General features: G+C 46.3%; 2 protein-coding genes across 4 annotated transcripts; one reads left to right on the top strand and one right to left on the bottom strand.

The window, feature by feature from the left end:
* Positions 1-37: 37 nt before the first annotated feature.
* LOC144156339 (vesicular integral-membrane protein VIP36) lies at positions 38-22,224 on the top strand. Of its 2 annotated transcripts, none has more exons than XM_077688335.1 (9): positions 38-230; positions 3,041-3,156; positions 4,467-4,581; positions 6,764-6,846; positions 8,331-8,492; positions 15,080-15,194; positions 18,146-18,198; positions 18,291-18,351; positions 21,773-22,224. In XM_077688335.1, exons 1-9 carry the CDS (start codon positions 83-85, stop codon positions 21,919-21,921), a joined length of 1,002 nt encoding a protein of 333 aa, XP_077544461.1. In that variant the 5' UTR covers positions 38-82; the 3' UTR covers positions 21,922-22,224. The 2 variants fall into 2 exon arrangements, with proteins under 2 accessions (XP_077544461.1, XP_077544460.1); XM_077688334.1 differs by having other exon boundaries at positions 40-230; positions 18,285-18,351.
* Positions 22,204-27,319, bottom strand: Borcs7 (BLOC-1 related complex subunit 7). 2 transcript variants are annotated; one of them, XM_077688340.1, is made up of 6 exons: positions 27,169-27,319; positions 22,667-22,808; positions 22,544-22,606; positions 22,438-22,481; positions 22,343-22,360; positions 22,204-22,282 (listed from the first exon to the last, which is right to left on the bottom strand). In XM_077688340.1, exons 2-6 carry the CDS (start codon positions 22,799-22,801, stop codon positions 22,222-22,224), a joined length of 321 nt encoding a protein of 106 aa, XP_077544466.1. In that variant the 5' UTR covers positions 22,802-22,808; positions 27,169-27,319; the 3' UTR covers positions 22,204-22,221. The 2 variants fall into 2 exon arrangements, with proteins under 2 accessions (XP_077544466.1, XP_077544465.1); XM_077688339.1 differs by having other exon boundaries at positions 22,340-22,360; positions 27,169-27,318.
* Between the last annotated feature and the right edge of the window lie 139 nt (positions 27,320-27,458).

Here is a 27,458-nt window from a genome sequence, read left to right as displayed (position 1 = left end):
TAGATCACGAAAATCTCGCACTAGTTGGCTGGGGACAAGGTCGGGCCAGGTCGGGCATTGCCAAGTCAAGTCAGAGTCCACAATGGCACCGTTGTCGACGATGCAGAGGTTACTGTGCTTATTCCTTTTTGGAATATTACTAAGTGTTAAAGAAAGTTTGTATGTCGTGGCTGAGTGGAACACAAATGACTACATGAAAAAGGAGCACTCGCTTGTAAAGCCGTACCAAGGTAGGTGTTCCCGCCAATTGTTTCTACGCAGTTGGCGGTGTTGCTGGAAAGTTCGCCGGCGGTTGGGCATGTCGTTTGGGCGTCTGTGTGCAGCTAGGTGTAACGGACGATCTAAGCTCGCAAGTGTGTGGTGTGATCGAGATGCTTGAAGGAATAAGTTATCGGAATAAGTTATCTGCCGCGGAACTTTTACTGATGCAGTCTAGGGGTGGTGCCGAATGAGTGCCGGGCCGATTCCAATTCGTACTCTGAGCATTCGGAAATGAGTGCCTTATTAGGACCAAATTTATCAGTAACGTTGGTTACGCTCATCTTCAGGGGTAGTTCGGATCGGCGGTTTCTTTTCTCTCACTCTCTCTCTCTCTCTTTCTCTCGCTCTCTCTCTCTCTCTCTCTCTCTCTTTTTTTTTTTTTTTTTTTGTAGAAGCGCTGCACAGAAAATCGAACTCCATACTTAGAAGAATCGCTTCATAATGTGTCTGAATTACGTTGCTGCCTAGCTAAGAAATTTTATCCACCGACAGGCCATTGGGCATCGTATTTTCCTTGTGCCTATCAAAAGCACGCGTGACATCGGTATAATCTGCGCCGAAGGAAATCCTAACTTGACATTGCCAGTCTACTTATTCGGGCATAATTCTCTAGCGATTGATTTTTTCTTTTCGTCTGATGTTGTGCAGCATTTTAGTGTCTGGAAACTGGGCACGCTTGGCCGCTTCCTTGTAAATCTACGAGGAAAAGCTTAAAGGTCGTTACTAAGTGTTTTCACCCTACCTTTCTGAATACTTCCTTGTGAAGTGCTCCTCCTCTATTTTCGCGGAGTCAGCAATTCAGAAAAATGAAAAACCATTTTTTACGCTAGCCATATTTCATGCCAGTGAGCGGCGATTTTCGATTTTCGGTGCTGCGTCACTACATTTTAATCTCCTCCGTGCGCGTGTGATACACGGTGTCAAGGTTTCGGGCACACGTCAGCGCAGATCACTTCTGCGCCGTCGTAAAACCACCTGCTTCTGAAACGGTGTCGCGGCCTTTCGCGTTGGGCGACAATTTTGAAATAGTGCAGAGGGCGGAATATCACGGTTTTAAGAAACGCGAGAACTTTTAATAAATGTTAGGTGCTGCTAGCGCTTCTTTTTTTTTTTTTTTTTGAGTGGTTGGGGAGGCACTTTAAAACCCAGTCTTTTGAGTATGCTCATGTCCTGTAAAAACTTCTCCCATTCCTAGAATCGTCTAATTCACAAATCTATTTAAGTAAGGTATGAAACAGGTCGCATTGATCTGTGGTAACTTTCCCTGTTACTGGTAAAATTTTATATGTGAAAGTTGAAAACAGTTTCCCGCAGTTTTCTTTGCACTAAATTTGCTTTCACAAAACAGATCGGAAAATGCGTAAACATTCCAGTAGGTGCAGTGAAAAGAAATGTAAATGAAGAACACAGCCAGGCTAAGCTAGCCTTGTGCTGTGAAGCTGAGTGACCTGGTGGAATGAACCATTTACTCAGAAAATCAGAAGGCCGTCTGTGCAGCTTCTTGATAACGTGTGTTTGTCTATGGCGACATTTAGTTCGGCTCGTTGCCGAGTTAATGCCTAGTCGTCCGTGCTTGAAGGGCCATGCAGACAAAATACAAGTTTGTTTTATTCGAAAGAGTTGATGTTTTGTAGTGTCCCCAGCACTTTTGCGACAGCAAGTAATGCTTTAGTCACTGAGGAAAAAATCAATTTAAGTTTAAAGTTTTGATTCTCCCGTCCAATCGTGTGTTTTGTGACGTCACATGGACGGGTCTTCAAGCAAACTTCCAGTGCAGTGTTCAGTCTGCAGTGGACTGTGGAGCCTTGTTTATCATCAGCCCTCCTAGATGGCGCCACCATGCTGCTCCACACCGCTATTCGCCTTTGCTTTGTTTTTGACTGTATTTGCACCTGGCTTATTCTTACGGCAGGTTGTAATCGTTTCGTGAAACATGGGGTATGTTCGACAAATAGGGTCACGCAAGTCAATGTTGCTTACACCAATCGGCCAATGTCGTCTGAGGCAACTTGAAAGCGCCGCACTGCTGTGCAGCTATAGCAAGCATAGTGCTCGCAGTACCAACAGTAGCACGCACTGTTACTTCTATGTTTATGTGTACTTTCGTGACATCTATTGTTTCACCTCACCGAAATTAATATGCATTACACTTAAGTGAAACTAGCTCATTCTGTAAGCCCTGCCTAACTTGCATTTGCTTTTGCTGGCCTCAGCCAATCGCACAGCTTGGCACATTGACATCATAGGTTCTGTTGCGGGAAATGAGCTAGTGGGTCGCATGACCCTTCCCTTTTTTTCTAATTATATAGCTTGTTTGAGTGAAGTTTACATTAAAAATGGTGTCAGTATGATTCTAACGAGGCAATCTTTTGAATGAACCAAACTTGTGTTTTGTCTGCATGGCCCCTTTAATTAAACTGTGGTAAGTGAGTCTCGGTGAGCACAGATTTCAGGCTAGGGGCATTTTTCTTTCCAAAATGATGATGCACTGCCAGAGCAAGACATGGGCAGGGGTTCATTTCATTTGAAGCAACACACTCCAGGCCATTGGGGGCACACGGGGGGGGGGCAGAACTGTAAACAGGTTTTGTGTGTGTTAATTTCACGGTCACTTCTTTTGTGCTTCCACTGCCATAAAGTGTGCTGCCTCAGATAAGCTGCTGCTGTGTGTTGCCGTGTTTTCAAAAACACGTCATGCTGTGGCAGTGCATGACTACTTTGGACCGTGAAGTACCCACTGATCTCCCCCGCTTCATTGTGAGCATTGTTTCCTCTGCAGGAGCAGGTATGACCATTCCAAACTGGGATTTTCTGGGCCACACCATGGTGACCAGCTCGTATATTCGGCTCACGCCTGACCAGCAGAGCGCCAGAGGTGCCATTTGGAACAATGTGGTGAGTTATGCCATCCTATTACAGAGTGCCGTGTGTTTTGAAGAGTGAGTACGCATGGGGGGCTGTAACCTTGGTCAGAGGCGGTTGGAAGCTTTGAGTCATGCAGCCAAGTAAGAGTGCATAAAGTGCAGCTGTATTCAGCCACCGAGGTCAGAACGTGCATGCCTCACCTTCAGTTCCCCTGGATGAAGAGTCTGTTTCTTGTGAGCCATAAAATGAGAGTCTTTGTACAGGTAGCAAACGGTGTTAACCTGACTTAATGCTGTGCCAGGAGCACTGCCACCTAATGCTTTTCCACACTTTCCTCTGCGCCTGGAAGCACTGGGGGAGAACTTCTCGGTCTTGATAAGTGGAGCGCTCCCACGTGCTTATGGGAACGTTTCGAGCGTGCGCAGCTCACTGGTGCATTCCCTTCTGCGTGGGCATGAATGTAGCCAACCTGTGGCAACACAGGAGCCCCAACAAGGAATTGCCACCCTGTGAAGAACACTGGTTATGGGGAAGGGTCCTTTTAGTGGCTTCTTTATTTACCTGGTGTGCGTAGAGCCCTAAGAGTAGGCTTGATGATTTAAGGCCACCTGATACACCTGCTACATGGGCATTTCCTTGGTACCACACGTCATTCTACTCACAAGCCACCATTGAGCTGATGCAGTGACCTTTGGGGTTCTTAACTGCCTTTGAAACATTTTGATCCTTTTAAGTAGCATCTTAATGCCACAATTACAAATAAGTTTTTTGTGAATAAATTTACACTTCAAGTAGCAAGTTCTTAATGATGTTTTAGACGGCAAGATACAATACCAAACGGCAATGAAGCAACGAAAAATAGGGCAGCTGTGGTCAGACAGTAAAACGTATGTTCTTAACTAATACCAAATTCTCCAAAGTAAACTATACTTAGTGAATAAACTCTCATATATTTACAGTTATAATCACCTTTATTACAAAAAACTTTTTTTCTGGCCCAGTTTAACTCTGATTTCTTCTCTTTTTGCTGAATTGTGAGAAGGAAACTTGGCAGCAGTGCTGACACCGAAACATGTGGGTGAACATTGCAGCTTTCAGTTGCTGCTGAAAATTGTTGGGTAGGCTGCCAAAACTTCCTACAGCTCGAATAGCATTTGAAATTTTGAATGCCATCTGACTGCCAAGGTCGTTTCAAACGTCTGTGTTGCTAGCAAGGGTGTAATTGTAATGTTCAAAAAGCATTTTGACTCAACAGTGTTTCAAAAGCCCTTTAGAGGTTCGCCCCCGACCTAAAAGCTTCCATAAATGCTTAGCTGTAATCGCACTGGTTTGTCTTCTAGCCATGCAAGTCTAAAAACTGGGAGATGCACGTACAGTTTCGAGTCCATGGCAGTGGGAAGGAGCTCTACGGCGATGGCTTTGCTATCTGGTACGCAAAGGAAGCTCTGGAGCTTGGTAAGTACCTTTTGCAGCGTAGTTTGTGCCCCTTTGTGGCTCTCGATTGGGAGCATCAATGCTTCGTGGGGGAAGTCGGAAAAACATTTTTATGCTTCAAGCATTTATTTAAAGCATGCGAGTTTAAGCAAGTTTCGGAAGTTTATTTGTTTTGGTGTGATTGTGGAGTGTGATATTCGGTGCATTTTGGTCAATTTGAAATTTTTTAACCTCTGGGAGCAGCCTATTTATACCAGTTCAACTCGGACTTCTCAGAGCAGAAAAAATCTTGCGGTTTGCATTATCCACGAGTGTCCTAATAATTACTCTGATGCAATGATAGAAATGTGCACTATCATGCCCTCCATTTGAAAGGCTCAAATCAAATACAAAAATAAAGTCGTCGTAAGTTTTTGTTTGGTTAACTTTTTCCACTGCATTTAAATTGGTGGCGAATGTCTTGTGCCACTAAAATTATGGAACGGGCAAAATAAGAAGGGTTTTACAGGAAACCAGTAGTGGATGCACAGTGGTAGTGCGAAAGTCGTAGAAAAAAAAAATTTATGTACCTGGGCAACGAAATGATGAACTTACGTAGGCTTGGTCCCGCACTTTGTATGCAACTCTTTTTTTTTTTTTTTTTCCAACATTGCTATGGCTTCGTCAGTTCTTTTTGATTTGAACGCTATGCAGCAGGAGACCTGAGCATTGACTGAAATGCAGGTGGCACCAACTGCCTGTACTTTCATTTCAGCCTTAGGAAAATTATTGGCTGCTCGAAATTTTGCACCCACCTATTCGGTGAGGAAAACAAAAGCAAGAGCCTGTTCATATGTTACACCTTTGGAACGGCCCATTGTTTTTTGAAGCAGTAAAATAAAAATACGCTCCCAAGCTTCTGCCTGGCTTTTGGTTTTGTGGAAAAAGCTCTTTAATGGCCTTCATTTTCATCTTTGTGGCTGCTGCTTCTTTCAGAAATGTCAGACAAAAGAGTCTCGAAAAATGCTCGCTCACTGCGGTGGCATTGTGCTGCTTAGGCACAAGGTTGCGAGTTTGATTTCCAGCTACGGAGGCTGTGCAAAGCAAACACTGAGAAGTGTGCACAGGCAGCGCTTGCCGTTGTAATCGTCGTACTTCTGTCTTCTCCGTTCTTGCACCGTACTATTTCTACCCAGTGCGTGTGTGTCGGCTAGCCAAGAGCCTTTTGTTGTTCAGAGGCAGTGCTGCTGATGAAGGTGGAAATCCAAACCAGCCGTGTGTTTGAGATACCTACAGGGTCCAAATTAATCTCTAGCCCTCCTCTGCAGTACACCTGATCTAAGGGGCCATGGAAGCAAAATACATTTTCATTTAGTTTGGAAGAATTAGCCTTTGGTAACTTGCTCAGTTCCATTTCAGCCGAAAAAGAGGTTTTCTTATTAAGAAGAAAAAAAAAACAATGTGAGGAGTATTGAAAGACTTTTATATTTCACATGCCAGTGACGTAGCATAGTCAGGAGCGATGTAGTTAGGGCCAACACAATTAACTACATGTTGGCAATCATATGCTGGGAACAAACGGAACCAAAGGCCCGCTGCCATCACCCAGTCCTGTCTCTTGATGAGGGCTCAGGTGGGTGGCTCCCAAAGACAGACAAGGAGAAAGGCTAGAAGGAACTTGATGTGCTCAGCTCTTTCCGCTGGATGCATACAAGTAGATTTTGCGTGTGGCCAATGGGTGGGTGGTTTTTTGTGGGCAGGTGTTAACCTAACCGCCCCTCCGCTTTAGTTCTCCCATAGCCACTTATTAAAGAGCCCAGTTTCTTTGCTGTGCAATTTGTTCTCTGTTGGTTTCTTGGTCTTCCTGGGATGAAGGGTAGGAAATGTTTAGCATCCACCCGAGCAGAATTATGCTGCAGAACATATGGAAAGCAGAACCTTATGCTTGCAAAGCATTGCTAGTGGTAACTGGTTACAGAAATGCCCGTGTTCTTTTTTTTTATTTTTTTTTAAAGCCTAACTATGGTTCAAGCAGGCTCACAGTGATAGGGTGTGATTGTGTAGCTACTGCAGGAAAGCTTATCGCTTTGAGGGTGAAAGACATTTTCCTGCATGTGGATAGATGCTTACAAGAAAGCCGTATAATTAATGAGAAAGCTTCAGAAGAAGCTACTGTTTGTCTTGTGTCGAGTGTGACAAAGCGAGCTTTCGTCTTTTATTTCAGGGCCAGTATTTGGTAGCAAAGACAAGTTTTCAGGCCTTGGGATATTTTTCGACACTTACGCCAACCAAAATGGTGTGCATAATGTAAGTAGCTTTCATGTTTGTGTAGGCTGGCACGTTTTGATGCAGTACTGCCAATGGCCACTGAGAGGATAAGAATCGCTTAGACAACTTCGCAGTCTATGCGAATTGGGCTGGGGGCTGAATTGCATTCTCCAATTTACTTCAGAGGAGCAGTGTGCAGGCAAGAGGGATTGCTGAAATGGCTTCTGTTCTGCTCAAGTTAGTCGGCTGCGTGTGAAGGGGTGATGCTGACTACTAGCCAAGCTGCCTAAGCTCGCCTGTGAATTAAATCTGGTTGCACATTCAACCCTTGCATGCACCAGCATTGTAGTGAATCAGCGTATTTTGACCCCACTAAGTCCATTCAGTTGACAAGTTAAACTGCTCTTGCTTATCGCAGTTGCACAAATGTAAAAATGTAAAGTGTTCACTTAGATGAGTTGGTGTGTTTCAGAAGCAGAAATTGCACCAGGGAATAAAAGTATGTCGTGGATGTAGGCAAACAGTTACGTAGTTTGTTTCAGGGGTATGGTTATACAGCACTTTGGAGGTACGAGAGCTTTCAGCAGGAGGCTATAAAATGGCAAAGGGAACGCAATGGTCAAGTGAAAAAAAAGAGCAGTGGGGGGGGGGGGGGGGGATAGGCGAATCTTGAGACATCCAAGCTTTTTCTTACGGGGGGGGGGGGGGGGGGGGGGGGGGGCTGCTGTTTGAGCAGCACTAGTACAAAGGTTAGATTACTGCCTATTTTGTCATAGATTTCAGCTTATTCCTACCGGCCACTGGCCCCATTCAAACACTGGCCAGTTTTGATTTCAGGTTTTAGGTCCCATCCATGTTTATACCCAGTGTTTGAATGAACTGGATCACACTGCTCTAGCTAGCCCTCCCAAAGGAAAAGGCTTGCTGCCCTGAAGGTTAGCCGAGCCACTTGACTGCTTACTGCACCATCCTGCTCCCAGTTCCCTCGCACCCCACGCTACAAAAATAGTGCCTCTGAAACACGTTGTGCAAAACGCCCATGGTGTCATCCATTTCTCGGTCCCCTTTGTTGTGCAGTTTCCTTCTTCGGAACATAAATGCTTGAGCCCTTTGTCTCCCTCAACAGTGCACCCTGAGTTGTCTTTCTGGGTGTACAAAACCAAAAGCTGAGTTTTGGTTGCACTACATGCCAAATACCAAAAAAAAAAAAATTCCTGTGTTACTTTGTATTTGCAGTCGCTGTACAGTGCAACCAAAACAGAAAAATGTAGTGGTTCATGATAGAGAGGATTATTAAGCTGGTTAACGTGCTTAATGAAGTGTATGGTAGTTTGTCCAACTGAAGCCAGGTGCAATAAGTTGCTGGGTGCTGAATAAGTCATCACCTACTGTTGTTGCTTCATCTGTTGTTTCATTGCAATGTGGCGCTCATATGGGCCACCCTTGTAATGGCCTAGTGAGACGTAGGTAGATATCAGTGAATAGTTGATAACAAGGTGTCCTTTTTTCCCCCTTTTGTTTAGCATGGCCACCCGTATATTTCGGCAATGATTAACAATGGAACGTTGTCCTACGACCACGACCGTGATGGAACCCACACTGAGCTGGCTGGGTGTGAGGCTAAGTTCAGGAATGTGGACCACGACACACACATTGTTGTTCGCTATGAAAATGACGTCCTGACGGTGAGTGCTTCCTTCTCTGGCTCCTGGCTGGCGCTGTTTGCTGTTTTCATCAAGTGCTCGGGTGTCGGAAATGCTGGCCATGGCAGCTGTTGATCTTCTGATTGAGGCAAAACACAAACATGCCTATGTGTATGGGCATTGGGCGGGCATGAAAGATCCCTAGGTAGTCTAAATTAATTCGTAGCCCTGCAGTGCAGTGCATCCAGTAGCCAAGGTCTAGGGCCTGCATGTAAACCCTCAATTAGAATGCACACCAGACTGTTTCATCTGCAGCAGCACCTTTGTAGTTCAACGAGGATGGAGCACTTAGGACCCTATATAGTGACCCTTCAGTTTTTTTTTTTTTTTTAAGAACTATTTGTTCAGTTTTAGATTTTATTTGACACTGCAGTTTGTGGAGCAAAAATGTTCAGCGTGTGAGGCTACGATCGACGCGATCATGTGCGCGCATGCTCATTGTACAAAAAGAAGCTGCCGACGGGGGTACTTGTACTGCAGCAACTTGTGGCACCTAAATGCAATGCCGCGCCAATTTTATTGCTGAAATAGAAAGGGCTATGGGTGGCTTTTGAAGGAGAACAAAGCCTGCTGGCTGCTGCGCGAGTACTTTTGACCCGTTGATGGCAGGCATAAGTCTGACTGGATGACAATGATATGAGGGATCTTGTGCATAAGTATCCTTTGCATATTTGCATACATCTGTACTCCCCAGGATAAAAGAATAAGGCAGTGCTTGAAACGAGTATATTCTGCTTCTGTAATGCATTTTTGCTCACCCAGTGCCTTGCTACCTAAAAGAGTGCGTGCTGTTTTCTTCCCTTACAGTTTTTGTACACATCATGCTTATTAACCAGTCCGGATATATAGGCAGCAATATTTGCGCTTGGTGCAGCTAGTGCTGAGCAAAATACCCACCAGTTCAGTTTCAAGCTGTCCTGCATAGGAGAGCGACTGGAGTCTGGTTGCCTTGGCCAACCTGCTGGGGCAGTAGTTTCCTGCTTGCCAGGTGCTGCCAGCGTAATTCGAGAGCCTGTGATGCTGTCTGGTTGCAAACGTGACTCCTCCTGAATCTGCCCTGCCGCAGTTGGAATGTGGGCTTTCTGCCAAGCTTTAGCAGGCAGGAGTAGCTGTGAGAGGCAGCCCCCAATTGCAGCCAGTCACATCTGGTTCTGCGCCATTGAGGGAGCTGGATAAATCAACTGTTATGAATTCTGAAGGGTCATTGTGCGGCAGGGCCTGCAATTGTGTGTGCTGTGCGTTAATGGCAGCTGTAAAAACGCCTATCGGTGGTTTCAGATAAGATTGAACAAAAACAAAGTGTGGCTGGTCAGCCTCTTCCACTTGCTTGAAATTTTAACATGTCGTGCCTCGATTCTTCTACTGTCTCGATTCACCATTATTTTCTCTGGGATAAACTTCGAAAATTTGGAACGCAACTTTTAACTTTGAAGTTGAATATTTCAAAAAGTACTCAAGTTACAACCTTCAAATTTTACTCGCACATGCTTCTTGCATTTATCACCAAACGCACTGACTATTATAATTTTCTGAAATACTGTTAACATGTAATGCTTAAATTCTCCCCACATGTAGGCCTTTACATGTACTTGCATTGTCATCAAAAACATGTTGCATCATTTTGTTCCTGGAGTGCGTGCAGCGCGAGAGAGGAGCCATCATGCCCACAACGTTGGCAACAACAATGTGCTCCCAATTGAATGGGTATAGTTTGGGGGGAAAAAATGACAAACTCTTAGTTAAGCCTCATATTTAAAAAATCACTGTTTCGATTTTTGTGACGCTCTCCAAAGATGTTGGCGGCTAAATAAACTTTGGTTACAAGTAAAAACAGCTTGCATCATGTTAAAAATAGCGATAATACAGCGCCCCTTTCCTGCAAAGGCGGCACAGCTGGAACGTACTCTGGATATGCGCACAGTTGTCAACAAAAGAGAACAATAATAGCCAGGTTTAATTTTATGACCTTCCTCTTGATTCCTGAAAGTGCCGACGCTCTTATATGCTATTTTGCTTTACCGAGGTGATTCATGTCACCAGTATCCCGGATCCGTGCTCACTGCAATCCTAAATGCGTTGTGTCAGCTCTATAAAATGAAATATTTCACAATACGAGAAGTTGCACACATTTTTGCTTTTTTAGTGTGCAGGGATACTGTGTGCTTGCCTCCACATAGCGCTACTCCTCTCTTGCTTTTTCGCAGGCACACACACTCGTGAGGCGCTGATTGGGGACTGCAAATTGGTGCGGCGTGGGAATATAGTCTAACCCACTTTAAAAAACAATATTGAAGTGCCACAAGAAAGCCATTGTTATAATCAATAATTGTTATAACAGGGTTGGGCAGAAAAAGTTATGTTTTGTAAGCATTTCTTGGGTTTCCAACCAGAACTATTTACGGAAGTGTAACTGCACGGCTGTCCACCCAGACTTAGCCATGCGTGTGCCAACCGACTCCACAAGGCCCCTAGGAATGACCACAGTCCTTCACATGGGAGGAAGTCACTGCATGAAATTCTTGACTGTTTCTTTCTTTTTTAACGATTGGCACGTTGCTAAAGCAACGTTAGCAACGATTGCAACATTGCTAAGCATTGCAGGGGCGGCAGAGAGTTAGATGGGCAGATGAGGTCAAGAAGTTTGCGGGGATAAATTGGTCACAGTTGGCACAGGACCGAGGTAATTGGAGAATAATGGGAGAGGCCTTTGCCCTGCAGTGGGCGTTGCTGACGTTGCTAAAGTGGCATTGTTTTCTGCCTTCTTTAACATCGGTAATCACAGTAGCCTTTACTCCACTGTAGCTTTATTGTAATCTGGGCCGCGGTAAAGAGCTGCCCCCTGCCTCTCTTACTGCCAGGGCCAGCTGACCGCAGGAGGTAAGAGGGGCAGTCAGGAGGTGTTCTTCCTTCAGGGATGGCGTGGCTACACAAAAGGCACCAACTTTTTCTGAGCGGTGGAAAGATAGAAGAGGCCGCAACTTATTTCATGCTTCATGCTTGGTCGTACACCATGCGCCCATGATATCTCGCAGATCTCCAAATACTATACTGTACGTGGGCTCATACCATCAGGCTCAATTGTTATAACCAGTAATAAGGAGAATGACCATCATTATAGGCGGTTTATTTTAGCATATAACACATAGCAAGGTTGATGGTGCCACGGCTGTTCGTTGTTATCATATGTCCAATATATTGTTATAACTGGTACTGTTATGAGTGGGTTGGACTGCATTTCACAGTTATGATGAGCAGGACTTCTCAACACATAAGTCAGACAAATCATCTGGGTTGTGCATGATGGCGAAGAAACTCTTGGGAAGAAACCCTTGAAGACAAAGTCAGTTCGGGAAGAATTCCGCATGTACAGGCAAAACTAGCTTTACTGCAGCACTAGGCTAACCTGGATGAGTCAAATGTAAGCGACAGCAAGAAATGTGCTCCTGCGCGTGCTGTGCAAACTGGCACATTTATGCTACACACATGGAAAACAACAGGCACTCAAGTATGCAGGGTGTCCCAGCTATCATGCACCAAGATTTAAAAAAAGAGTAAAGGCGTAACTCGAAAGAAACCAGGTGCATAATGTTTGCAGTACTGTGAAGAAGCGGACAGTATTTTTTCTTTAATGAGACTTATTTAACTAATTGTAATTAATTATCTAACTCGAGAAATACTGTCCTAATCACTGAAGTGTCAATGAGGCACTTGTAGGTAACCACGAGGGGCATCTAACTGCGGTATTTTCAGCGATGAACTAACATTTATTCTGGCTGATAAAGGAAACCCGCGAAATATGAAAAATATCACGTGACGGCGCCTCCGCGCGCACCGTAAAGCTACGCCCTCAAACAGGCTGCCTCTGAGTTAGTCAGAATGAAATAGACAAAAGAAAGAAAGAAGAAATCGCGACCGAGTTTGTTCCTTATCTGCACACGCGCCCCGCGAATCTTGCTGCTGCTGCTCCTTCCATGCATGCTATTATCAAGGTGATGCGTTGTCTCTTAGGGCGGGTAACACGCGAAGCAGTAGCTTTGTTTGGGGACGCTGCTTTACAATGCGCGCGTAAGCGTCGTCACGTGGTATTTTTCATATTTCGCGGGGTTCCTTTATCAGTCAGAATAAATGAGTACGCAATTAGTTCGTCGCTGAAAATAGCGCAGTTAGGTGCCGCTCGTGGTTACCTACAAGTGCCTCATTGACACTTTAGTGATTAGGACAGTATTTCTCGAGTTAGATAATTAATTACAATTAATTAATTAGGTCTCATTAACGAAAAAATTACTCTCCGCTTCTTCACAGTACTGCAAACATTATGCACTAGGTTTTCTTCGAGTCACGCAATTTCTCTTTTTTTTAATCTTGGTGCATGATAGCTGGGACACCCTGTAGATGTCAGTAAATTGAACTGCCCATTTATTTTCAGCGTACCATCAAATCAATGTTGTTATTGGAGGGAATGTGACAAGTGCCCAAAGGCGAGTCTCCTGCTTGAAAGACTGAATATTCCTGAAGAAGGCTGGGGTGGCAGGAGAAAGGGGACTGTGGTTGCCACTTTGTAGCGAAAGTTCTTCACCCTTTGGAGTTTCTTGGGGTTGAAATTGCAAGGACTGCAAGCAACGTAGTTCGAGGAATCTTTGAACACCAGGCTGCATTTTACAACCCAAGGAAAATCTCAAAACTGGAATTCATACGGACAGAAACATAGCAACTGTGTTGTCTAAGAAAGTCAAGTGCGCACACTTCCCATACTTGGGGAAATGAAGTTTCCAACTACTGTGGCAGAAAAAAAAAAAACGAATAGTGATGACCAGTGCATGCGTTCCCCGCATTGTTGTGACACATGTGGTGCAAAAAATCAAACAATTGTGGGATCAGCAGCAGGTATATGTGAACTACATGCAGAAGGGCCTGTGCGTACCCTTTAAAGAACGTCTAAATACCTGTATGGCAAGCAACTTGAGCTAGACAGCGAATTCTGGCTTCGATTCCTGCCCGCCGCGGCCACTTCTCTGATGGAGGCGAAAAGCAAAAACGCCCGCGTGTTCAAGATTTCGGAACACGTTAAAGATCCCCAGGTGGTCAAAATTAATCCGGAGCCTTCCACTACGGCGCAGCTCATCGCCTGTAAAGCGTCGGCGCGTTAAAACCCTACAATCAATCATTAATTCTGGGCTACACAGCAGTATACAATCTCAATAGAGTGCTGATTGTTTATCGCATCAAACGTTAACTTTGAAACTGCCATTTTTATACTGCATTCTGAGTAGTTTCACCTCATCTGTGGTCTTTTCCATTCTGTACAAAAAAAAAAAGTTTATGCAAATGTTATAGTATGTAGCTACGCACTGCTTCCTGTCTGAGCAGCCAGCGAGGAGCATGGCTAAGTGTCCTAATCTCACGCTGTACACACTTGAGTATCAATATGATGCAAGGTGTTTTTACTTCCAACCCAAAGTATATTTACCCTGCCAACATTTTGGGAGTTTCACAAAAATTTAAACATTTGTTTACTTATTTATTTAATATGGGGCTGAACCTAAGGGGTAGTCGTTTTTCCCCCTTAAACTGTACGCATTAAATTGGGCGCAATATGTTTGTTGTGGCCCTAGTGTGGACATAAAAATGCCATTTTTCGGTTCCATTCACTGTGACTACAGTTCCAGTCGCTATCAAGGAGAGCCAGGCGGATAGGGCTCCTCTCTCGCGCTGCATGTGCTCCAGGAACAAAATGATGCAACATGTTTTTGGTGGTAATGCAAGCACATGCAAGGGCCCACATCTGGGGAGAATTTGAGAAAAATCAGATGTGTTTGTTTTCATATTAGCGTCTTAACTTTGTGTTTTTCAGTTTTTTCTTCAAACTTTAGTGCCTGTTACACCTTAACAGTATTTCACAAAATTATAATATTCAGTGCGTTTGTTTACAAATGCAAGAAGCCCATGCGAGTAAAATTTGAAGGTTGTAACTTGAGTTCTTCCTGAAATATTCAATATCAAAGTGAAAAAAAATTGAGATCTGAGCCAAATTTGACTATTTATTGCAAAAAATTTATAGTGTTTTCAGCAACAAAACTTTTTTGGAGAAATATATAGCAGGCGTGAATTGAGCAGAAAGTTTATGAATTGCCCCTCGTGCATATTTTCGTAGATAGACGTCGCTAAAGTTGGCCAATGCGCATGGGCAGGTAGCGGCGGGGGTCCACCTTGTCGCGTTCCGAAATTTTTTGCAGTTAGACTATTTTTTCCAGAGAAAATATCGGTGGATCGGGGCATTAGAATAATCAGGGGTCGACCAACCACACTTTGTTAATCTTATCTGAAATCGCCCATAGTACATCCCAAATCTGACGTTAGCCATGTATGAACTTTTGTGCACTATAGACCCAAGCGTTTTGTTTGTGTGGCATGCTTTGCCCTGGTTATGCCCCTTAATTGGGGCTGATTTTTACTGCAGTCATCCCAGACAGGCATTGGTCGGAGATGTGGGCTCCAGAAATCGTGTGTTCCTTTGCCGGGAATGTTGCTTGTGCTGTTGTACTGGAGCTTCTGCCATTGGCTCGTTGCAGGTGGCAACAGACATAGAAGGGAAAAACTCTTGGAAAGAGTGCTTTTCTACTAAAGGTGTGCAACTGCCAACTCACTACTATTTTGGAGCGTCTGCAGTGACTGGAGACCTGTCAGGTGAAAACGACTTTGTTTCTAGTGTTGACTGTGGATGCATGTGCCTTGCTTCGTGTGAAAGATCTGCCTGCATCGCTGATAGTCAAACAAAGATACGTTTTGGAGAACGTGCAGCTTGAGAATCTTGCATTTGCTGCACTGTGCTGCTGTTTCCAGTCAATCAGCAGTGAATTAATGACAGTTTAGACACATTAACCAAAATTGCGGTGCAGTCCTGACACAATTCGCAGAAAGTGCATCTTGTGCATTTTCTAAAATGCAGTGTCTTGGGTGCTCCTACTCAGTGCTGGAGCACCAGCCAAAAGCATAGTCAGGCACTTGCCTAGCCGCTGTACAGTTTAGGCACTGCACAGCAGCCCGAGTGGCAGCTGTGTGTTAGACTGTGGTTAGTTCATTTTGTCAAGTTGGGTCCTATACATATTTAATGCCAAACAGTGAGCATTACTTGAGCACAAGAACGCGGCGAGGTGAAAAGCAAAAACACCCGTGTGTTCGAGATTTCGGCACATGTTAAAGATCTCCAGGTGGTGAAAATTAATCCGGAGCCCTCCACTACAGTGTGCCTCATCGCCTGTGAAGCGTCGGCGCGTTAAACCCCACAATGAATGAATCAATCAAACATCAGTTATCACTACTGCTGCTGTTATGGTGTAAAGGCTTTGCCTTCACTCAGATAGATGCAAGGCATGAGGCTTGGCCCTGCATTTTTATTTAGGTTTTTGCACTTTTAATGATAGTCTTGTTCATTGTGTCTTTGTTGCATCTAGTGCTAGTCCTTTCAGTTACACTGCACTCTGATAGGTGGTGGCATGGTGTTTGGCTTGTGCCGCATGACTGACTGTGTGGCCAGGCAAACTGTGCGTATTCCTGCAGCGTGGGGAATGCGAGCGCAAGAATTTATGTGCCATAGTCCACACAGCACAGCAGCGAAATGCAGGGCAAGAAGGGAGCAAAGCAACCCTCACCACAAGAAAAATGCATGCGGAATGCAATAGGTGGCATTCACACTTGGAACCCCATCGGACAGCATTGTAGACATGTTTTCCAAGTTTTTTCTCCACTGTGACAAAATACCCTTCGAGATTTACAGTCTTGCCAAAGGTTCTTGGCCCACCTCTTGTTCCCCATGAAAAAGCAAAATTTTGCAAAGCTCCTTCGCACTCTGTGGTAATACGTCTGGTCAGGAAAAAACTGCAGTGACAAGGGCAAAAAAAGGGGGGGGGGGGGCAAAGCTTGCACTAACTCGCACAAGGCTTGAACAATAGCGAGGCTGCAGGATTTCTGTATACGTGAGCTCTATGCATTGGTACCGTCGTGTCCCTCATGCCAAGCATTACATGTGCGGTAGCACTTGATGGCAGCTGGGGCGTGGCGGCGGCGCATATGTGCACGACGCATGCCAGCGTTCCTGGAGTCGTCGTCGGTTGCTGGGCAACACGAGGCACTCCTCGGGGCTTTCGCCAGTGCGCGTGCCGGGGGACGCCAGGCGGTCTCCGCGAGGCACACACTCACTGGCGCTTGGTATTTTTAACACGGTCCGCGCTATGCCCCGCACATACGGACAGCTACAACAGCTCCGCTGTTAAAAGCCAGTACAGTCCTTTTTCCCTTTGTCCTCGACCCTGCACTGTTTTTCCAGATATGTCATGCAACCAACTAGCCTGAGCTCAAGCTTCAGTCTGGTAAAGCAGCTGAAATGAATTGGCCATACTTTTGAATGCTTGTGTTGTAGGTGCAGATTGTAGTTCTGCTTGGGTAATTCATTACTGCAGTGCTTAGCACTATTGCATAGCCCTAGTTTATTTTGAAGCTCAGAATTAACCCCTTGGCCTCTGCGCTCTGCACGGCCATTCCTGCCTGGTATTCTGCAGCAAAAGTTTCGCGCCAGCAGGCGGCATGGGGCGGTGTATAGAAATCACAATAAAGCACGCAAAACCGTCATAGAACAACAAATCTTGCTTTATTCTGTATGTAATGCTTCACTGCATCAACTCTTTCAGTACGATCCGCGTGTGTGAAAAGCTTTGAAACGCGGAAACATGTGAAGCACAACTTCGCATTTTTGGCATTCCCATCGGCTCTTGGACTTTTCCGTGTGCCTTGCAAACTAAGCAAAGCCTTGATGGATTCTTTTTTACTTTGTTTGGCAGGATCTGACACGGAAAATGGGCCCACTCAGCGGCTAGCAGGCGCATTGGTGTAGCCACCTGTTGCGGCTACACCAATGTGCCTGCACGCCAATACACGGGAACGCAATCCTTTCGCGGCCTTGACCGCTAAAACACACACAAAAACAGCAACAGCGAACAACTATGTCCATCTAGTAGAGAGCATATCAAGCAAAGGGCAAACACAAACCAATGTGCTGCCACCTATGAAAGATCATCACAACCAATTATTTTCTAAGCAGCCTGCGGTTCGCCGGTCAAAGTGCTTTTGGCCTCGGCCATTTTGGCAGGTGGATGGCCGGCTGCGGAAGCCAACGGGTTAAGAGACTGAGCGCTCCTCATGGCTGCCTGATGGACTTCTGCAGTGGAGGCGTCTGGTGGTGTCCATTTTGAAAGCTCCTGTAATGTTAGGCAATCAAATGGCTATCATCAACTCTACATTTGTTTGGATACGTGCAGGATAAACATGCTCGCAGTCTGATCTGCCAGTGTATGTGTGTGGCCCCGGCCAACGTGAGAAAATCAAGAGGAGAATCGTGCAGGAGCGACGCGACTGTTGCCATGGGGGAATAAAAAACCGAATGTGGAGTACACATTCGCAGCTTTAACCTGGTAAAATGATGGCACAATGCTTAGTGCCGCTGTCAGTATCCCTTGCAGCTGTGGCCTTTGCCCTTTAATAATCATGCTGCATCTGGCATGTAGCACTGGTTCTGAAGCGAAGTGCCGAGGTGCAAGAGCCTTCGGCCCAGTTTTCACTACTGTTTACTTGCACATTTGCAGATAACCATGACATTATCTCCATGAAGCTGTACGAGATTGAGGTCCCAGGCGAGGTGCGTCCCATTTTCACCGAGCGCTTGCCAGCTGTTTTCTGAAACCTGCACTCACTGTGGCTGCATTGTGTTGTTTTTCCTTCCAGAAACAGGCTGAAACTGATGACAGGTCAAAGATTGTGCCTTCCGCATCATTTTTTGCACCCCCAAGAGGTATGTGTGGCTCGAGGTGTATTGTACTCTGTGCGGCTACATTGCCGTGTTCGTGAGGTTTCCTCAGTGTCCACCTTGGCACCTGGAACCTCCCCTATACAGGTCGATGTGTGCCAGGGGAGACCTGCGTTATGTTAGTGAAGCTATCCAAAGGAAGCATGCAGCTTAGGATGCGGGGTTTAATTCCCGGCCGCTGTTCTGATGGAGGCGAAAAGCGAAAACACTTGTGTTTGAGATTTCGGCACACGTTAAAGATCCCCACGTAGTAAAAATTAACCCGGAACCCTTCACTGCGGCGGGCCTTGCCTGTTTAGCGCCGGCGGGTTGAACCTCATAATCAGATCAATCCTTTTTTTTTTTATGATTATTTCTTTTGTGTGTGGCAGTCCTGGTGACTGGGGCAGTTGCTGCTGGGTACGAGGGAGAGTTTCACCCCCAGTGAATTTCAACTCACTCTTATTTTGCTGGGTATGAAGCCGAAAAATGGCAATACAGTTAAACCTCGATATAACGAAGTCGTACTTGCGGGCGAAAATTTCGTTAAATCGAGAATTTCGTAAAATCGAGGTTTCGATTTTACAGTTAATTTAACCAGTTATTGAGGTTTCAAAACCTTGCCCATCGCTCAGAAACAACTGCTATGTAGTTACCTCTCCACTTAAAGCAAAATTTGTACTAAAACTGGCCGCGAAAATTGTGTGAATTAAGAGCCTCAACACTAGGCAATGGAATTCGGATAGCGACAGTAGTTCGTGTCGTCGTGAAACCGGCGCTTTTTCCGCAACGCCTCATTAAATATGATAGCAGACTAGGGTTTCACTTTTCCTTTTTTTCATTTCGGTCACTACTAAGCGCCGCTGTTAGTCAATTGAACCCGCGTCCGTGCCCCGTGAACTTCACCCCGGTGAGGTGCTGGTTCAAAGTTACGCCTCTTTTCGTCCGTTCAGTAGTAGGCTTAGCCGCGGCGTTAAGGGGTGCGGCGGGCCAACAGCGGAAGGGTGCTATAAAGCTTTCTAAAGACTTTTTTCATGCATAAAGGCCCTGCAGTATGGGCGCGTGATGCAACCACGACACTCAAGATAAAGCCATGATTGAGAATTGAGCGGAGAATACACGGACCGCTTCACTTTGTGGAGCAGCGCTTACGTGCTTCCACTAAAGCGGAAAGCTTATTTTAGATATCTTCTGGCCAAATTTTATTAAGCAATTACTTGTACGCCCGCTGAGCCCTGAAGAAACCGATTTCTCCGCATCGCAGCTGTCTAAGGAACACGTTTTGACCACGTTCGGAGAGCAATTTATTGCCACCAGCACTCGATGTTCAAGCCGTAGTGAAGAAGTCCGTAAGCAGTGCTTGGCGTTTCTTGACCAGGGTGGGCTTTACGTGACGCTCGAATGCTGACAGCGCTAACAAGGCTTGCTCTTAAAATTCGCGTGCGCCTGCCTCCGCAGAACGTCGATGGCATCCATCACTTCGGTGGCCGTCGGTCTACCGTCGGTTTCACTGACACTTTTACAGGCTCTTGTTCGGAACACTTTTCTTTCCCTTGGAGTGCTCATGCTGCTTATAAAGCGAGCACAACCTACAGCAGCAGCACCGTGAGCAAAGGCGCGTAGAAAAAAAAAAAACTTGAAGTAGGCTTCGGCAGCCTAAGCATAGAGGGCGCTGGCGTAGGCAACGATGGAGACGTCAAAATGGTGGCCGCACTATTAAACCGTCCATGACCGCTAGCGGTTTTTGAGCAGCTTTTTTCGTCGCTTTTAATTGTTGTCAACCGCATAATTCACCGCTTTTCTTTCATTTTAGCCTTTTAAGAGTTAGTGTGAGTACTTAATGTTTTCAATGTAGACTCTGAGAGGCAAAATAAAACGGGCCTTGACCGGAATTTCGTTCTTCCTTTCTCGCCGTGACGTCGTTAAATCGAAAGCGCCGCACAAAATTACTTCGTAAAATCGAGATAAAAATACATGGATTAAGCAAAATTTTGACAGAAAACTCAAAAAAATTCGTTATATCGCGAATTTCGTTAAATCGAGGTTCGTTATATCGAGGTTCAACTGTACAGTAGAACCTCCTTATAACGAAGTTGAAGGGGGAGTCGTGAATACTTTGTTACAGCCAATGTGGATTTCTACCGACACTACATGCTCAAGAGGATATACTCACCACTGAAAATCCCCGCGAAAACAAGAAAAGCAAGCGAACAAAAGCCAGCGAAGAATCACATTTATTCCCGCCCAACGGCTCCACAGAGAAACCGTGGTTGATAGATTTTTGCGGCGTCTTTTTCAGGCGAGTAATAGCTTTTCGAGGTGCAGCTGCGATTTGTAGTCTGCCCTTGCCGTCATCGTGAGCGCTAAAGAAGTGGTGCAGCAGGCCGACTGCATCCAGCAGGAGCACCCGGCCTCCCAGACGGGCACCCTCGCATGTGCGTCCAGGCGCTTGCAGCCATTTCAGCGCGCTGGAGTTGGCCCCTAGCTAGCGCGAGTTTAGGATTACCCCATCCTTGATGCAACGTAACCCGTCCCGCGCTATTAGTCATCGACCTGCCGGGTACCGCAAATGCTCGTTGTGCGAAAAGAGGTTCATTGTTCCCATTGTGAGGACATTTTAGCTTCGTTAGAACCAGGTTTTTAAATACATGGGCATCTATGGGAATTTAATTTACATCATTATATCCATTAGTTCGTAAAATCCCATTCCGTTATAACGAGGTTTTACAGTAGAAATGTGTAGAGGTCGGAACAGCAAGTTCGGAGACCTCCAATACCTCCAGGGGGCTGGCGTGCATGCGACCACACGCCCACAAAGTGACTTCCGTTTGAGTACCAGCCACGACTGGCTTTATAGATAGCGACCCGCCCATCGAAGACGGGGTCAATAAGAGCCACCATGTCAAAAGAGTGCCGTGTAGGGAAGGCACGCTCCGTCAGGTGGCCCGGGGCTTGGTTTGAGCTCCAAACCCTTGTGCTGATGAGGAACAGGACGCGGGTGCCATTCCCGGCTGCGGTGGCCGCTTTTCTGATGGAAGCACAAGGCAAAAACGCCCATTTGTATGATATTTCGGCACACGTTAATGATCCCCAGTTGGTCAAAATTAATCCAGAGCCCTCCACTACGGCGCGCCTCATTGCCTGCATTGTGTCGGCGCGTTAAACCCTACGATCAATCAAGTCCAACGAGCAATAACAAATTCGGCGTGCAGAATCAGCGCACTTGGGCAGGTTTCCATCTATAAAGCCGGTCGTGGTGCCAGCATCATATTCCTACCCCGTGTTTCAAGGCCATCACCGAGAGAATGGAGTGAACCAATAAGCACATCCACCGTAGAATTTTTGCAGGTGAAGATTAGGAGGGCATGCCCCACCAGGTGGCAGGCAATGCCTGATGGCTGGCTCTTGCCTCTTTGTGTTGCTGCAGATCACGTGGACGACCCACCACCGGCCATGTCTGGGACCAAGCTCTTCTTCGTCGTGCTCTGTGCCATCCTGGGGCTTATTTTCTGCATCGTGGTCGGCTTTCTGCTCTTCCAGAAGCAACAAGAAACTTCCAGAAAGAGGTTCTACTGATGGTGCTGCTGTCTCTACAGGGAAGGAAAGGGACTTCGCGAGCCCGCCAAGCAGCCACTTCATTTTTATACGTTGCGATGCAAACATCACCCTACTTCCATTGAGATGGCTGCGAGGCAACGGGGGTGTCTTCATCAAGTAGTGAGTGTGAATGACAGAATGCAGTGCAATTCAGCACATACTAAACAAGATGTCGTTACATGGAACTGCCAAGGACGTAGGGGCATTCATCATGGGCATGGGGGTGTATTTACCATCTTGAGTTTGATCAATCAGTGTGAATAAACTTTTGGAACTCTTTTATTTGCTTTGCCACTGCATCTGGTGAAGCTGTTCTTTTACCACTTCTATTTGCTGGGCACTGGAAAAAGAAGGCGTCAAGGTTTGTATGTCGTCATGCATGCGATTTCCGCCTTACCACTTTTGTATCGCGTCTGCCCTGCAAGAGATCGATAGGTGATGAAAATCACGATGAACTGGCTCGCTCAAGAAACCGGCTGAGAAAGCGGTACTTACTGTAGCTGCAAAGTTGTGACCAGATTCTGCATTTTGCACAAATTCTTGACGGAAACGAAAAGGCTGATTACATACGGGCATACAATGACCAGCGCAGGCGACTTACCACTTCAGAGTTGTGTAGAGCGTGCTCTTGCAAGGCGAAGTTTCTCGCTGTGTGCATCAGTGTCTGCAAGTACGACGAGTTCGCGTTTTGTGACGGGCCACTTGTTGGGGCGAAAACACATACCTCACTGCTTTTGGACCCTTTTACTATCTGTCTTGCAAGCGATCCGACACTGGTAACGTTCACTTGTATGCGATCACACAGCCGCTCCTTGGACTCCACAAAAAGGCTTCGAGCGCTAGAGACAGAACTGGTCATTTTGGTCCTATCGATGTGAATATAAAGCAATAGCAACAGGGTTAACAGTACCCACCACCGTAGTCACATGAGCGCGATTTGGCACATATGTTGGCAGAACAAAACCACAGAACAGGGAGGATATGAAGTGGTATGAAAAGCTTGTCAACAAACGAGATACATTTTGCACTTAGGTAGAATTCAAGTAGAACCAAAAAGTTAGTGATATCTCGTTTAACGACAAGCTCTTCATTCAAAAGAAAGGCATTTGCACTGGCTCTTGTGTAGCGTCAGTACTGTGCAGCATTTTCTTGGCGAGTGTCAACCGTGACCTGAGTAACTTGCCTAACTCTGACAAGGTTTTTAAGATTTTTAGGTATGTTGACGATTTTCTGGTCCTCTTGAAGAAACAAGACAAAGCCACCTATCCCAACACTGTGACTGAAATTTTAGACCTTTTTAATCAGGATGGGAAAGGTTTAACTTTTACTCATGAGCTACCCCTTTACAGTGGTCTCCAGTTTTTAGACCTTAACTTTTTAGACGACCACGTTTGCTCCCTTACGATTCTGCACACTCCAAGACGGTAAAGCGAGCTATAGTGGCCTTGTGCCTCCAATCTGCCCTCAACAAATCATGTGAGCATGCCATGGAAAAAAGTTTTGGCCATCAGATGACCAGACGAGAAACCGCAGGCTTCCCGCACTCAATGCTCACTGGCGTGGCTGAGGCTTTGCTTCGCAAAACAAACTCACTGGAAAAGAGACCGTGCAGAACCTTTGCACAAAAAAACGAGCCCTGAAGTTATACCTTACTCACACTGAGTCGCACATAATCCAAAGAGGGTCGCCACGAAGTACAAGTTCCCAGTTGTGTTTTCAGCTTCGCTTGAACTTGGCACACCATGCGTGCGAACCGACCCGACAACCTAACGTCCCAAAACATGCGATAAGAAGCATGCTAAACCTTTGGTAAACTGCATTGAAGGTGTTGTTTACCAGATACTGTTGGACTGTGGCGAAGTATCGCCGACTACGAGAGCACGCCCTTTCCCTGAAAAATGGGACGGGCTCACACTTGCCGTCCCACTGCAAGGAATGTCGCTGTGCACCCGAATTCGATAAAACAAAAATTTTGAAACCAAGTCGGGACGTCACGGCGCGTGAAGTAGCGGAAGCCTTCTACATCAAGCGAAAGGGAGATCACTGCGTGAGCGTGCCATCCCTGCTAATTTACACAAAGGCGTGTGCATTCCTGTAAAATTTTCTTGATGTTTGTTGATGTGTGCCCTCACCGGATGCCTGTTAATTTTTTTTTTTTTTTAGCCCACGTGTGTGATTACACCAAGTGTATATATGCATGCCTCTTTCCGTCTTTTCAATAAAAACCAGTTGCGAGTTAGTGCCCGTCCCGTCCTTTTCACCGTTCAAGTCTTTCGCTGCGCTAAATCTTAATTTTGTAATATGTACCAACTCGCCCAGCAACACGTCTTACTGAAGTTCTTTTTGAAACCTCGTTGGTTACAAGTGTTCCCAGATTTTTTCGTGGCTCCCGAAACAACAGAACAAGTAGTTTACGCATAACACCAAGGCAAACAAGGTGCATGTAATCAAGGGGTACATCCTTAATAAAGGTCTATAGGAAGTTCCTCCAAAATGCTTGTACCTGCGTGGTGTTCTTCCTGTGCTTTGTCACAAAAGCTCTGATCTGTTACTGTCTGATATCTGGGAAGTACACCCTGTTCTCATGTTTGCCTTTCACAATGCACTTTGAGCAGCTGAAGAAGCCTGGATGGCCTTTTGTGTACTAAACAAAACTGCTTTGGTAGAAGCATCACATACTAATGCATGCAGAATCATAGGAAGAGTTTGTATCTAACAGTTATGCCATCACCTAATGACACTTTCATCTCATCAGAACCAGACAGCGAATCATTCGCGTCACTAGGCTTGCTATGGCCGAAGAAAACACTCACAACAAATGACTCCTTCTCAACATTGTTAAAACGGCCAAAAATGCCCCAAAGGGTAGTTCTCTATTACATATTTCCAGGCCGTCTGTATTAGGGGCACTGACACAAAATTTTGATGGCGAGATAACTTCGGAGATAGATTGGTGGGAACACATATACATCATCTGCAAAATATCAGCGGTGAATACAGCCTAGAACATATTTAAAATCAATTTTGAAGTGTGCGAAACGCAACCGAACGGCCAGCAGAGGACCACGCGCAAGTGTAAATAAACAACATCCAAACACGTCACGAGTTTGTGTTTACCGCTTCCGCACTGCCGGCTCGCCGCTCCAATCGGAGGGCCGGAGGGCGGAGCTTCTGCTCTCGAGAACGAACGACCCGATCGTTGGCGGCGGAGGCGCCGTGATTTCGTAAGCTCATCGGGCAGCTGGCCGCGACCAAAGTTCTACAGCGATTCCAGGCACTCTGTTTCTATTACTGGTTATTACCATTGGATGCGGAAACGCGCCGGAGGCACGAAAAGCCCACTGAGCAAGCCGCACGGTCGCTGTGCAGGCGGCGGCCACGGCCGCGAAGTGGCCCACGCCGGCGCAGGTAGCTCGAGTGATAGCTTGTTACCGCTGCACGAAATTGTCCCCAAGTCCCGACCATGGTGGCTTACATGAGAAAGGAGTTAATGATGCGATGGCGGGTTGCATTAAAAATTGTCATCTGCACCGCTTACGAGAGCGGCACCCGAATATCCGCCGCAGTGCTAAGCCGAACACATCTGTAGGCGGACCTGTAGGCAGACCGGCCGGCTGCTCCCAGCGCGCGTCTTGCCACCCACCGTCTCGAGCGTCGCGCGTCGTTCGTTAGCCGCGGTAGCATTTGCACTCGCAGCGTCTGCGTCACATCCACTCGCTTTTTAATTAGGCGCCTCACGAGATCAGTACGGGGGGGGGGGGGGGGGGGCATTCGCAGAAACTGCCGTCGATGCGGATTCGACAGTGCTACGGCGGCTCTGCTCTATGATATCCCTCCGACGGTCACGTGGTCAGCTTTGTTCACACAAAATCCACAAAATCCATCGTTTCGCGGCACTCGCTGAAACCGAAACTGCGACTGGCCGCATTGAAAATGCCTCTAATTAAACAACCGTCGCACGCTGAAGCAAATGACGTTTCTACAGGTTATAAGTAGGTCACTAGCTACTTATCGCAACAAAAAAAAACAAGATGCAAAATTTTTGTGTCAGTGCCCCTTTAAGGTAAAGCTGAGTTCTGCAGAGAGCTCTGGACAATCCTTAGGTATTTTTGCAGTCCTGCTTCTACACCGAAGTGGCGGTACAGTCGAAAGCTTTATTACAGTAAACACGGGAGCGCGTGCCGCTGAATACATGCAGAGCGTTCTGGTAAGAGGATGGCGTGCTCTCGCAGTTTGTGCGGTTGGCGGACGCACTCCCTGAAAACGCTTTATCGCGCGCCTGGCTGCTGCATCAGTTTCGTCAGGGAGGACAACATATTTGTCACCGAATCGGGCAGCGAAAAGCGAACGTTTTAATCCGTTCGCTATGTTTCGCGCTTGATAAAAAGCCTCGCATCGGCACATTCTCTGGAATCATTTCCAGATATCTAACGTAGCTGCCGCAGCAGCGCAATCAACCGTTGTCAGGGGGGTGGTTCCGCCAAATGTACGATTTGTGACAGTTCGCCATCCCATCGCTAGACCTCCCTGCATGTACTGAGGGACACGCGCTCCCGTGTATGCTGTCATAAAGCTTTCGACTGTACTTTCCCCCTGAACGTTGCGAAGTACCACTGGACCTTGGTGTCCGTAGCAGGGCTCTTGCAGCCGATGGCAGTGAAGAAAAACACGTGTGGCTGCGCAACACAGCAAGCAACACCGCGGCATGGGTCGATTTAGAGTTTACCACCCACTCCTGCAGTTTGTGCCGAAACGCCAATGTGGTGTCTTCATCGCATTCGTTAACAGAAGTGTGGTCTGACAACTCGTGATCTCCGCTGGACAGGGGCCGCGCAACGTGACTCTCTGTGTGGCGACGATCTATTACAGACCCAGCAGGATGTGACACGTTAAAGTTCTTCCCGTCGTCATGAGATGATGAGAACCTTACTGCTGCTGGTGGTTGCTCCGACTGGGATTACGCCTACAACGCGCGCGTGCGCTAGCATCTGTGCTAGCATTTGTGTAGAAGCATTCAGTTGCTTCTACACAAATCCCACGTTGTTCCGATATCGACGGCTCGGTCACAAAGTCAATTTTCGCGCTGACGACTAACGCGGAAAATGCATCGATGCGGCGCTTCCGTTCCCGCCTGAACTGGCGCTCGCTGCTTTCCGACGTTTCGAATCCGGTAAAATTACACAGAGCGTTCACCTTCGTTATTTGCACCCACGATAAGTGACTTACCTCTTTGCGTGGCTACCATCTTTCTCAAGGCCGAGTCACTGGCTACAGATGGCTTTCGTCTTCAAACTTTCAACTTGGCTTGACTGAAATACGTACTTGCGCATGGTTGCCAGCAGCAAAATAGAAGTGCTGAATAATTGTTTCGCACGAAACGCATGCACATACTGAACATTTTCTCTTTTGCCTCATTTTTAGTTTTAAAATTCGGAGACGATGTTTGTATTCTAGTTAATGTTGAAAATGAAGCCAGCAAGTTATTTAGAAGTGCTATTTTTTGACCTGTATTACAC

The sequence above is a fragment of the Haemaphysalis longicornis genome, unplaced genomic scaffold (genome assembly GCF_048455015.1).
Source record: "Haemaphysalis longicornis isolate Haplotype H1 unplaced genomic scaffold, Haemaphysalis longicornis Haplotype H1 scaffold_1, whole genome shotgun sequence".
Lineage (NCBI taxonomy): Eukaryota > Metazoa > Arthropoda > Arachnida > Ixodida > Ixodidae > Haemaphysalis > Haemaphysalis longicornis.
Note: the sequence above shows the minus strand (reverse complement) of the source record. Positions and strands in the feature narration are given on the sequence as shown.

Bases quoted from the DNA above. Each gene is read 5' to 3' on its own strand.
- LOC144156339 (XM_077688334.1), top strand. From the start codon at position 83: ATGGCACCGTTGTCGACGATGCAGAGGTTACTGTGCTTATTCCTTTTT. The intron at 6,847-8,330 runs GTAAGTAGCTTT...CCTTTTGTTTAG, and splicing joins ACCAAAATGGTGTGCATAAT to CATGGCCACCCGTATATTTC. The intron at 18,352-21,772 runs GTATGTGTGGCT...GTGTTGCTGCAG, and splicing joins ATTTTTTGCACCCCCAAGAG to ATCACGTGGACGACCCACCA.
- Borcs7 (XM_077688339.1), bottom strand. From the start codon at position 22,801: ATGACCAGTTCTGTCTCTAGCGCTCGAAGCCTTTTTGTGGAGTCCAAG. The intron at 22,607-22,666 runs GTATGTGTTTTC...TCGTACTTGCAG, and splicing joins AAGGGTCCAAAAGCAGTGAG to ACACTGATGCACACAGCGAG. The intron at 22,482-22,543 runs GTAAGTCGCCTG...GTTTCCGTCAAG, and splicing joins CTCTACACAACTCTGAAGTG to AATTTGTGCAAAATGCAGAA.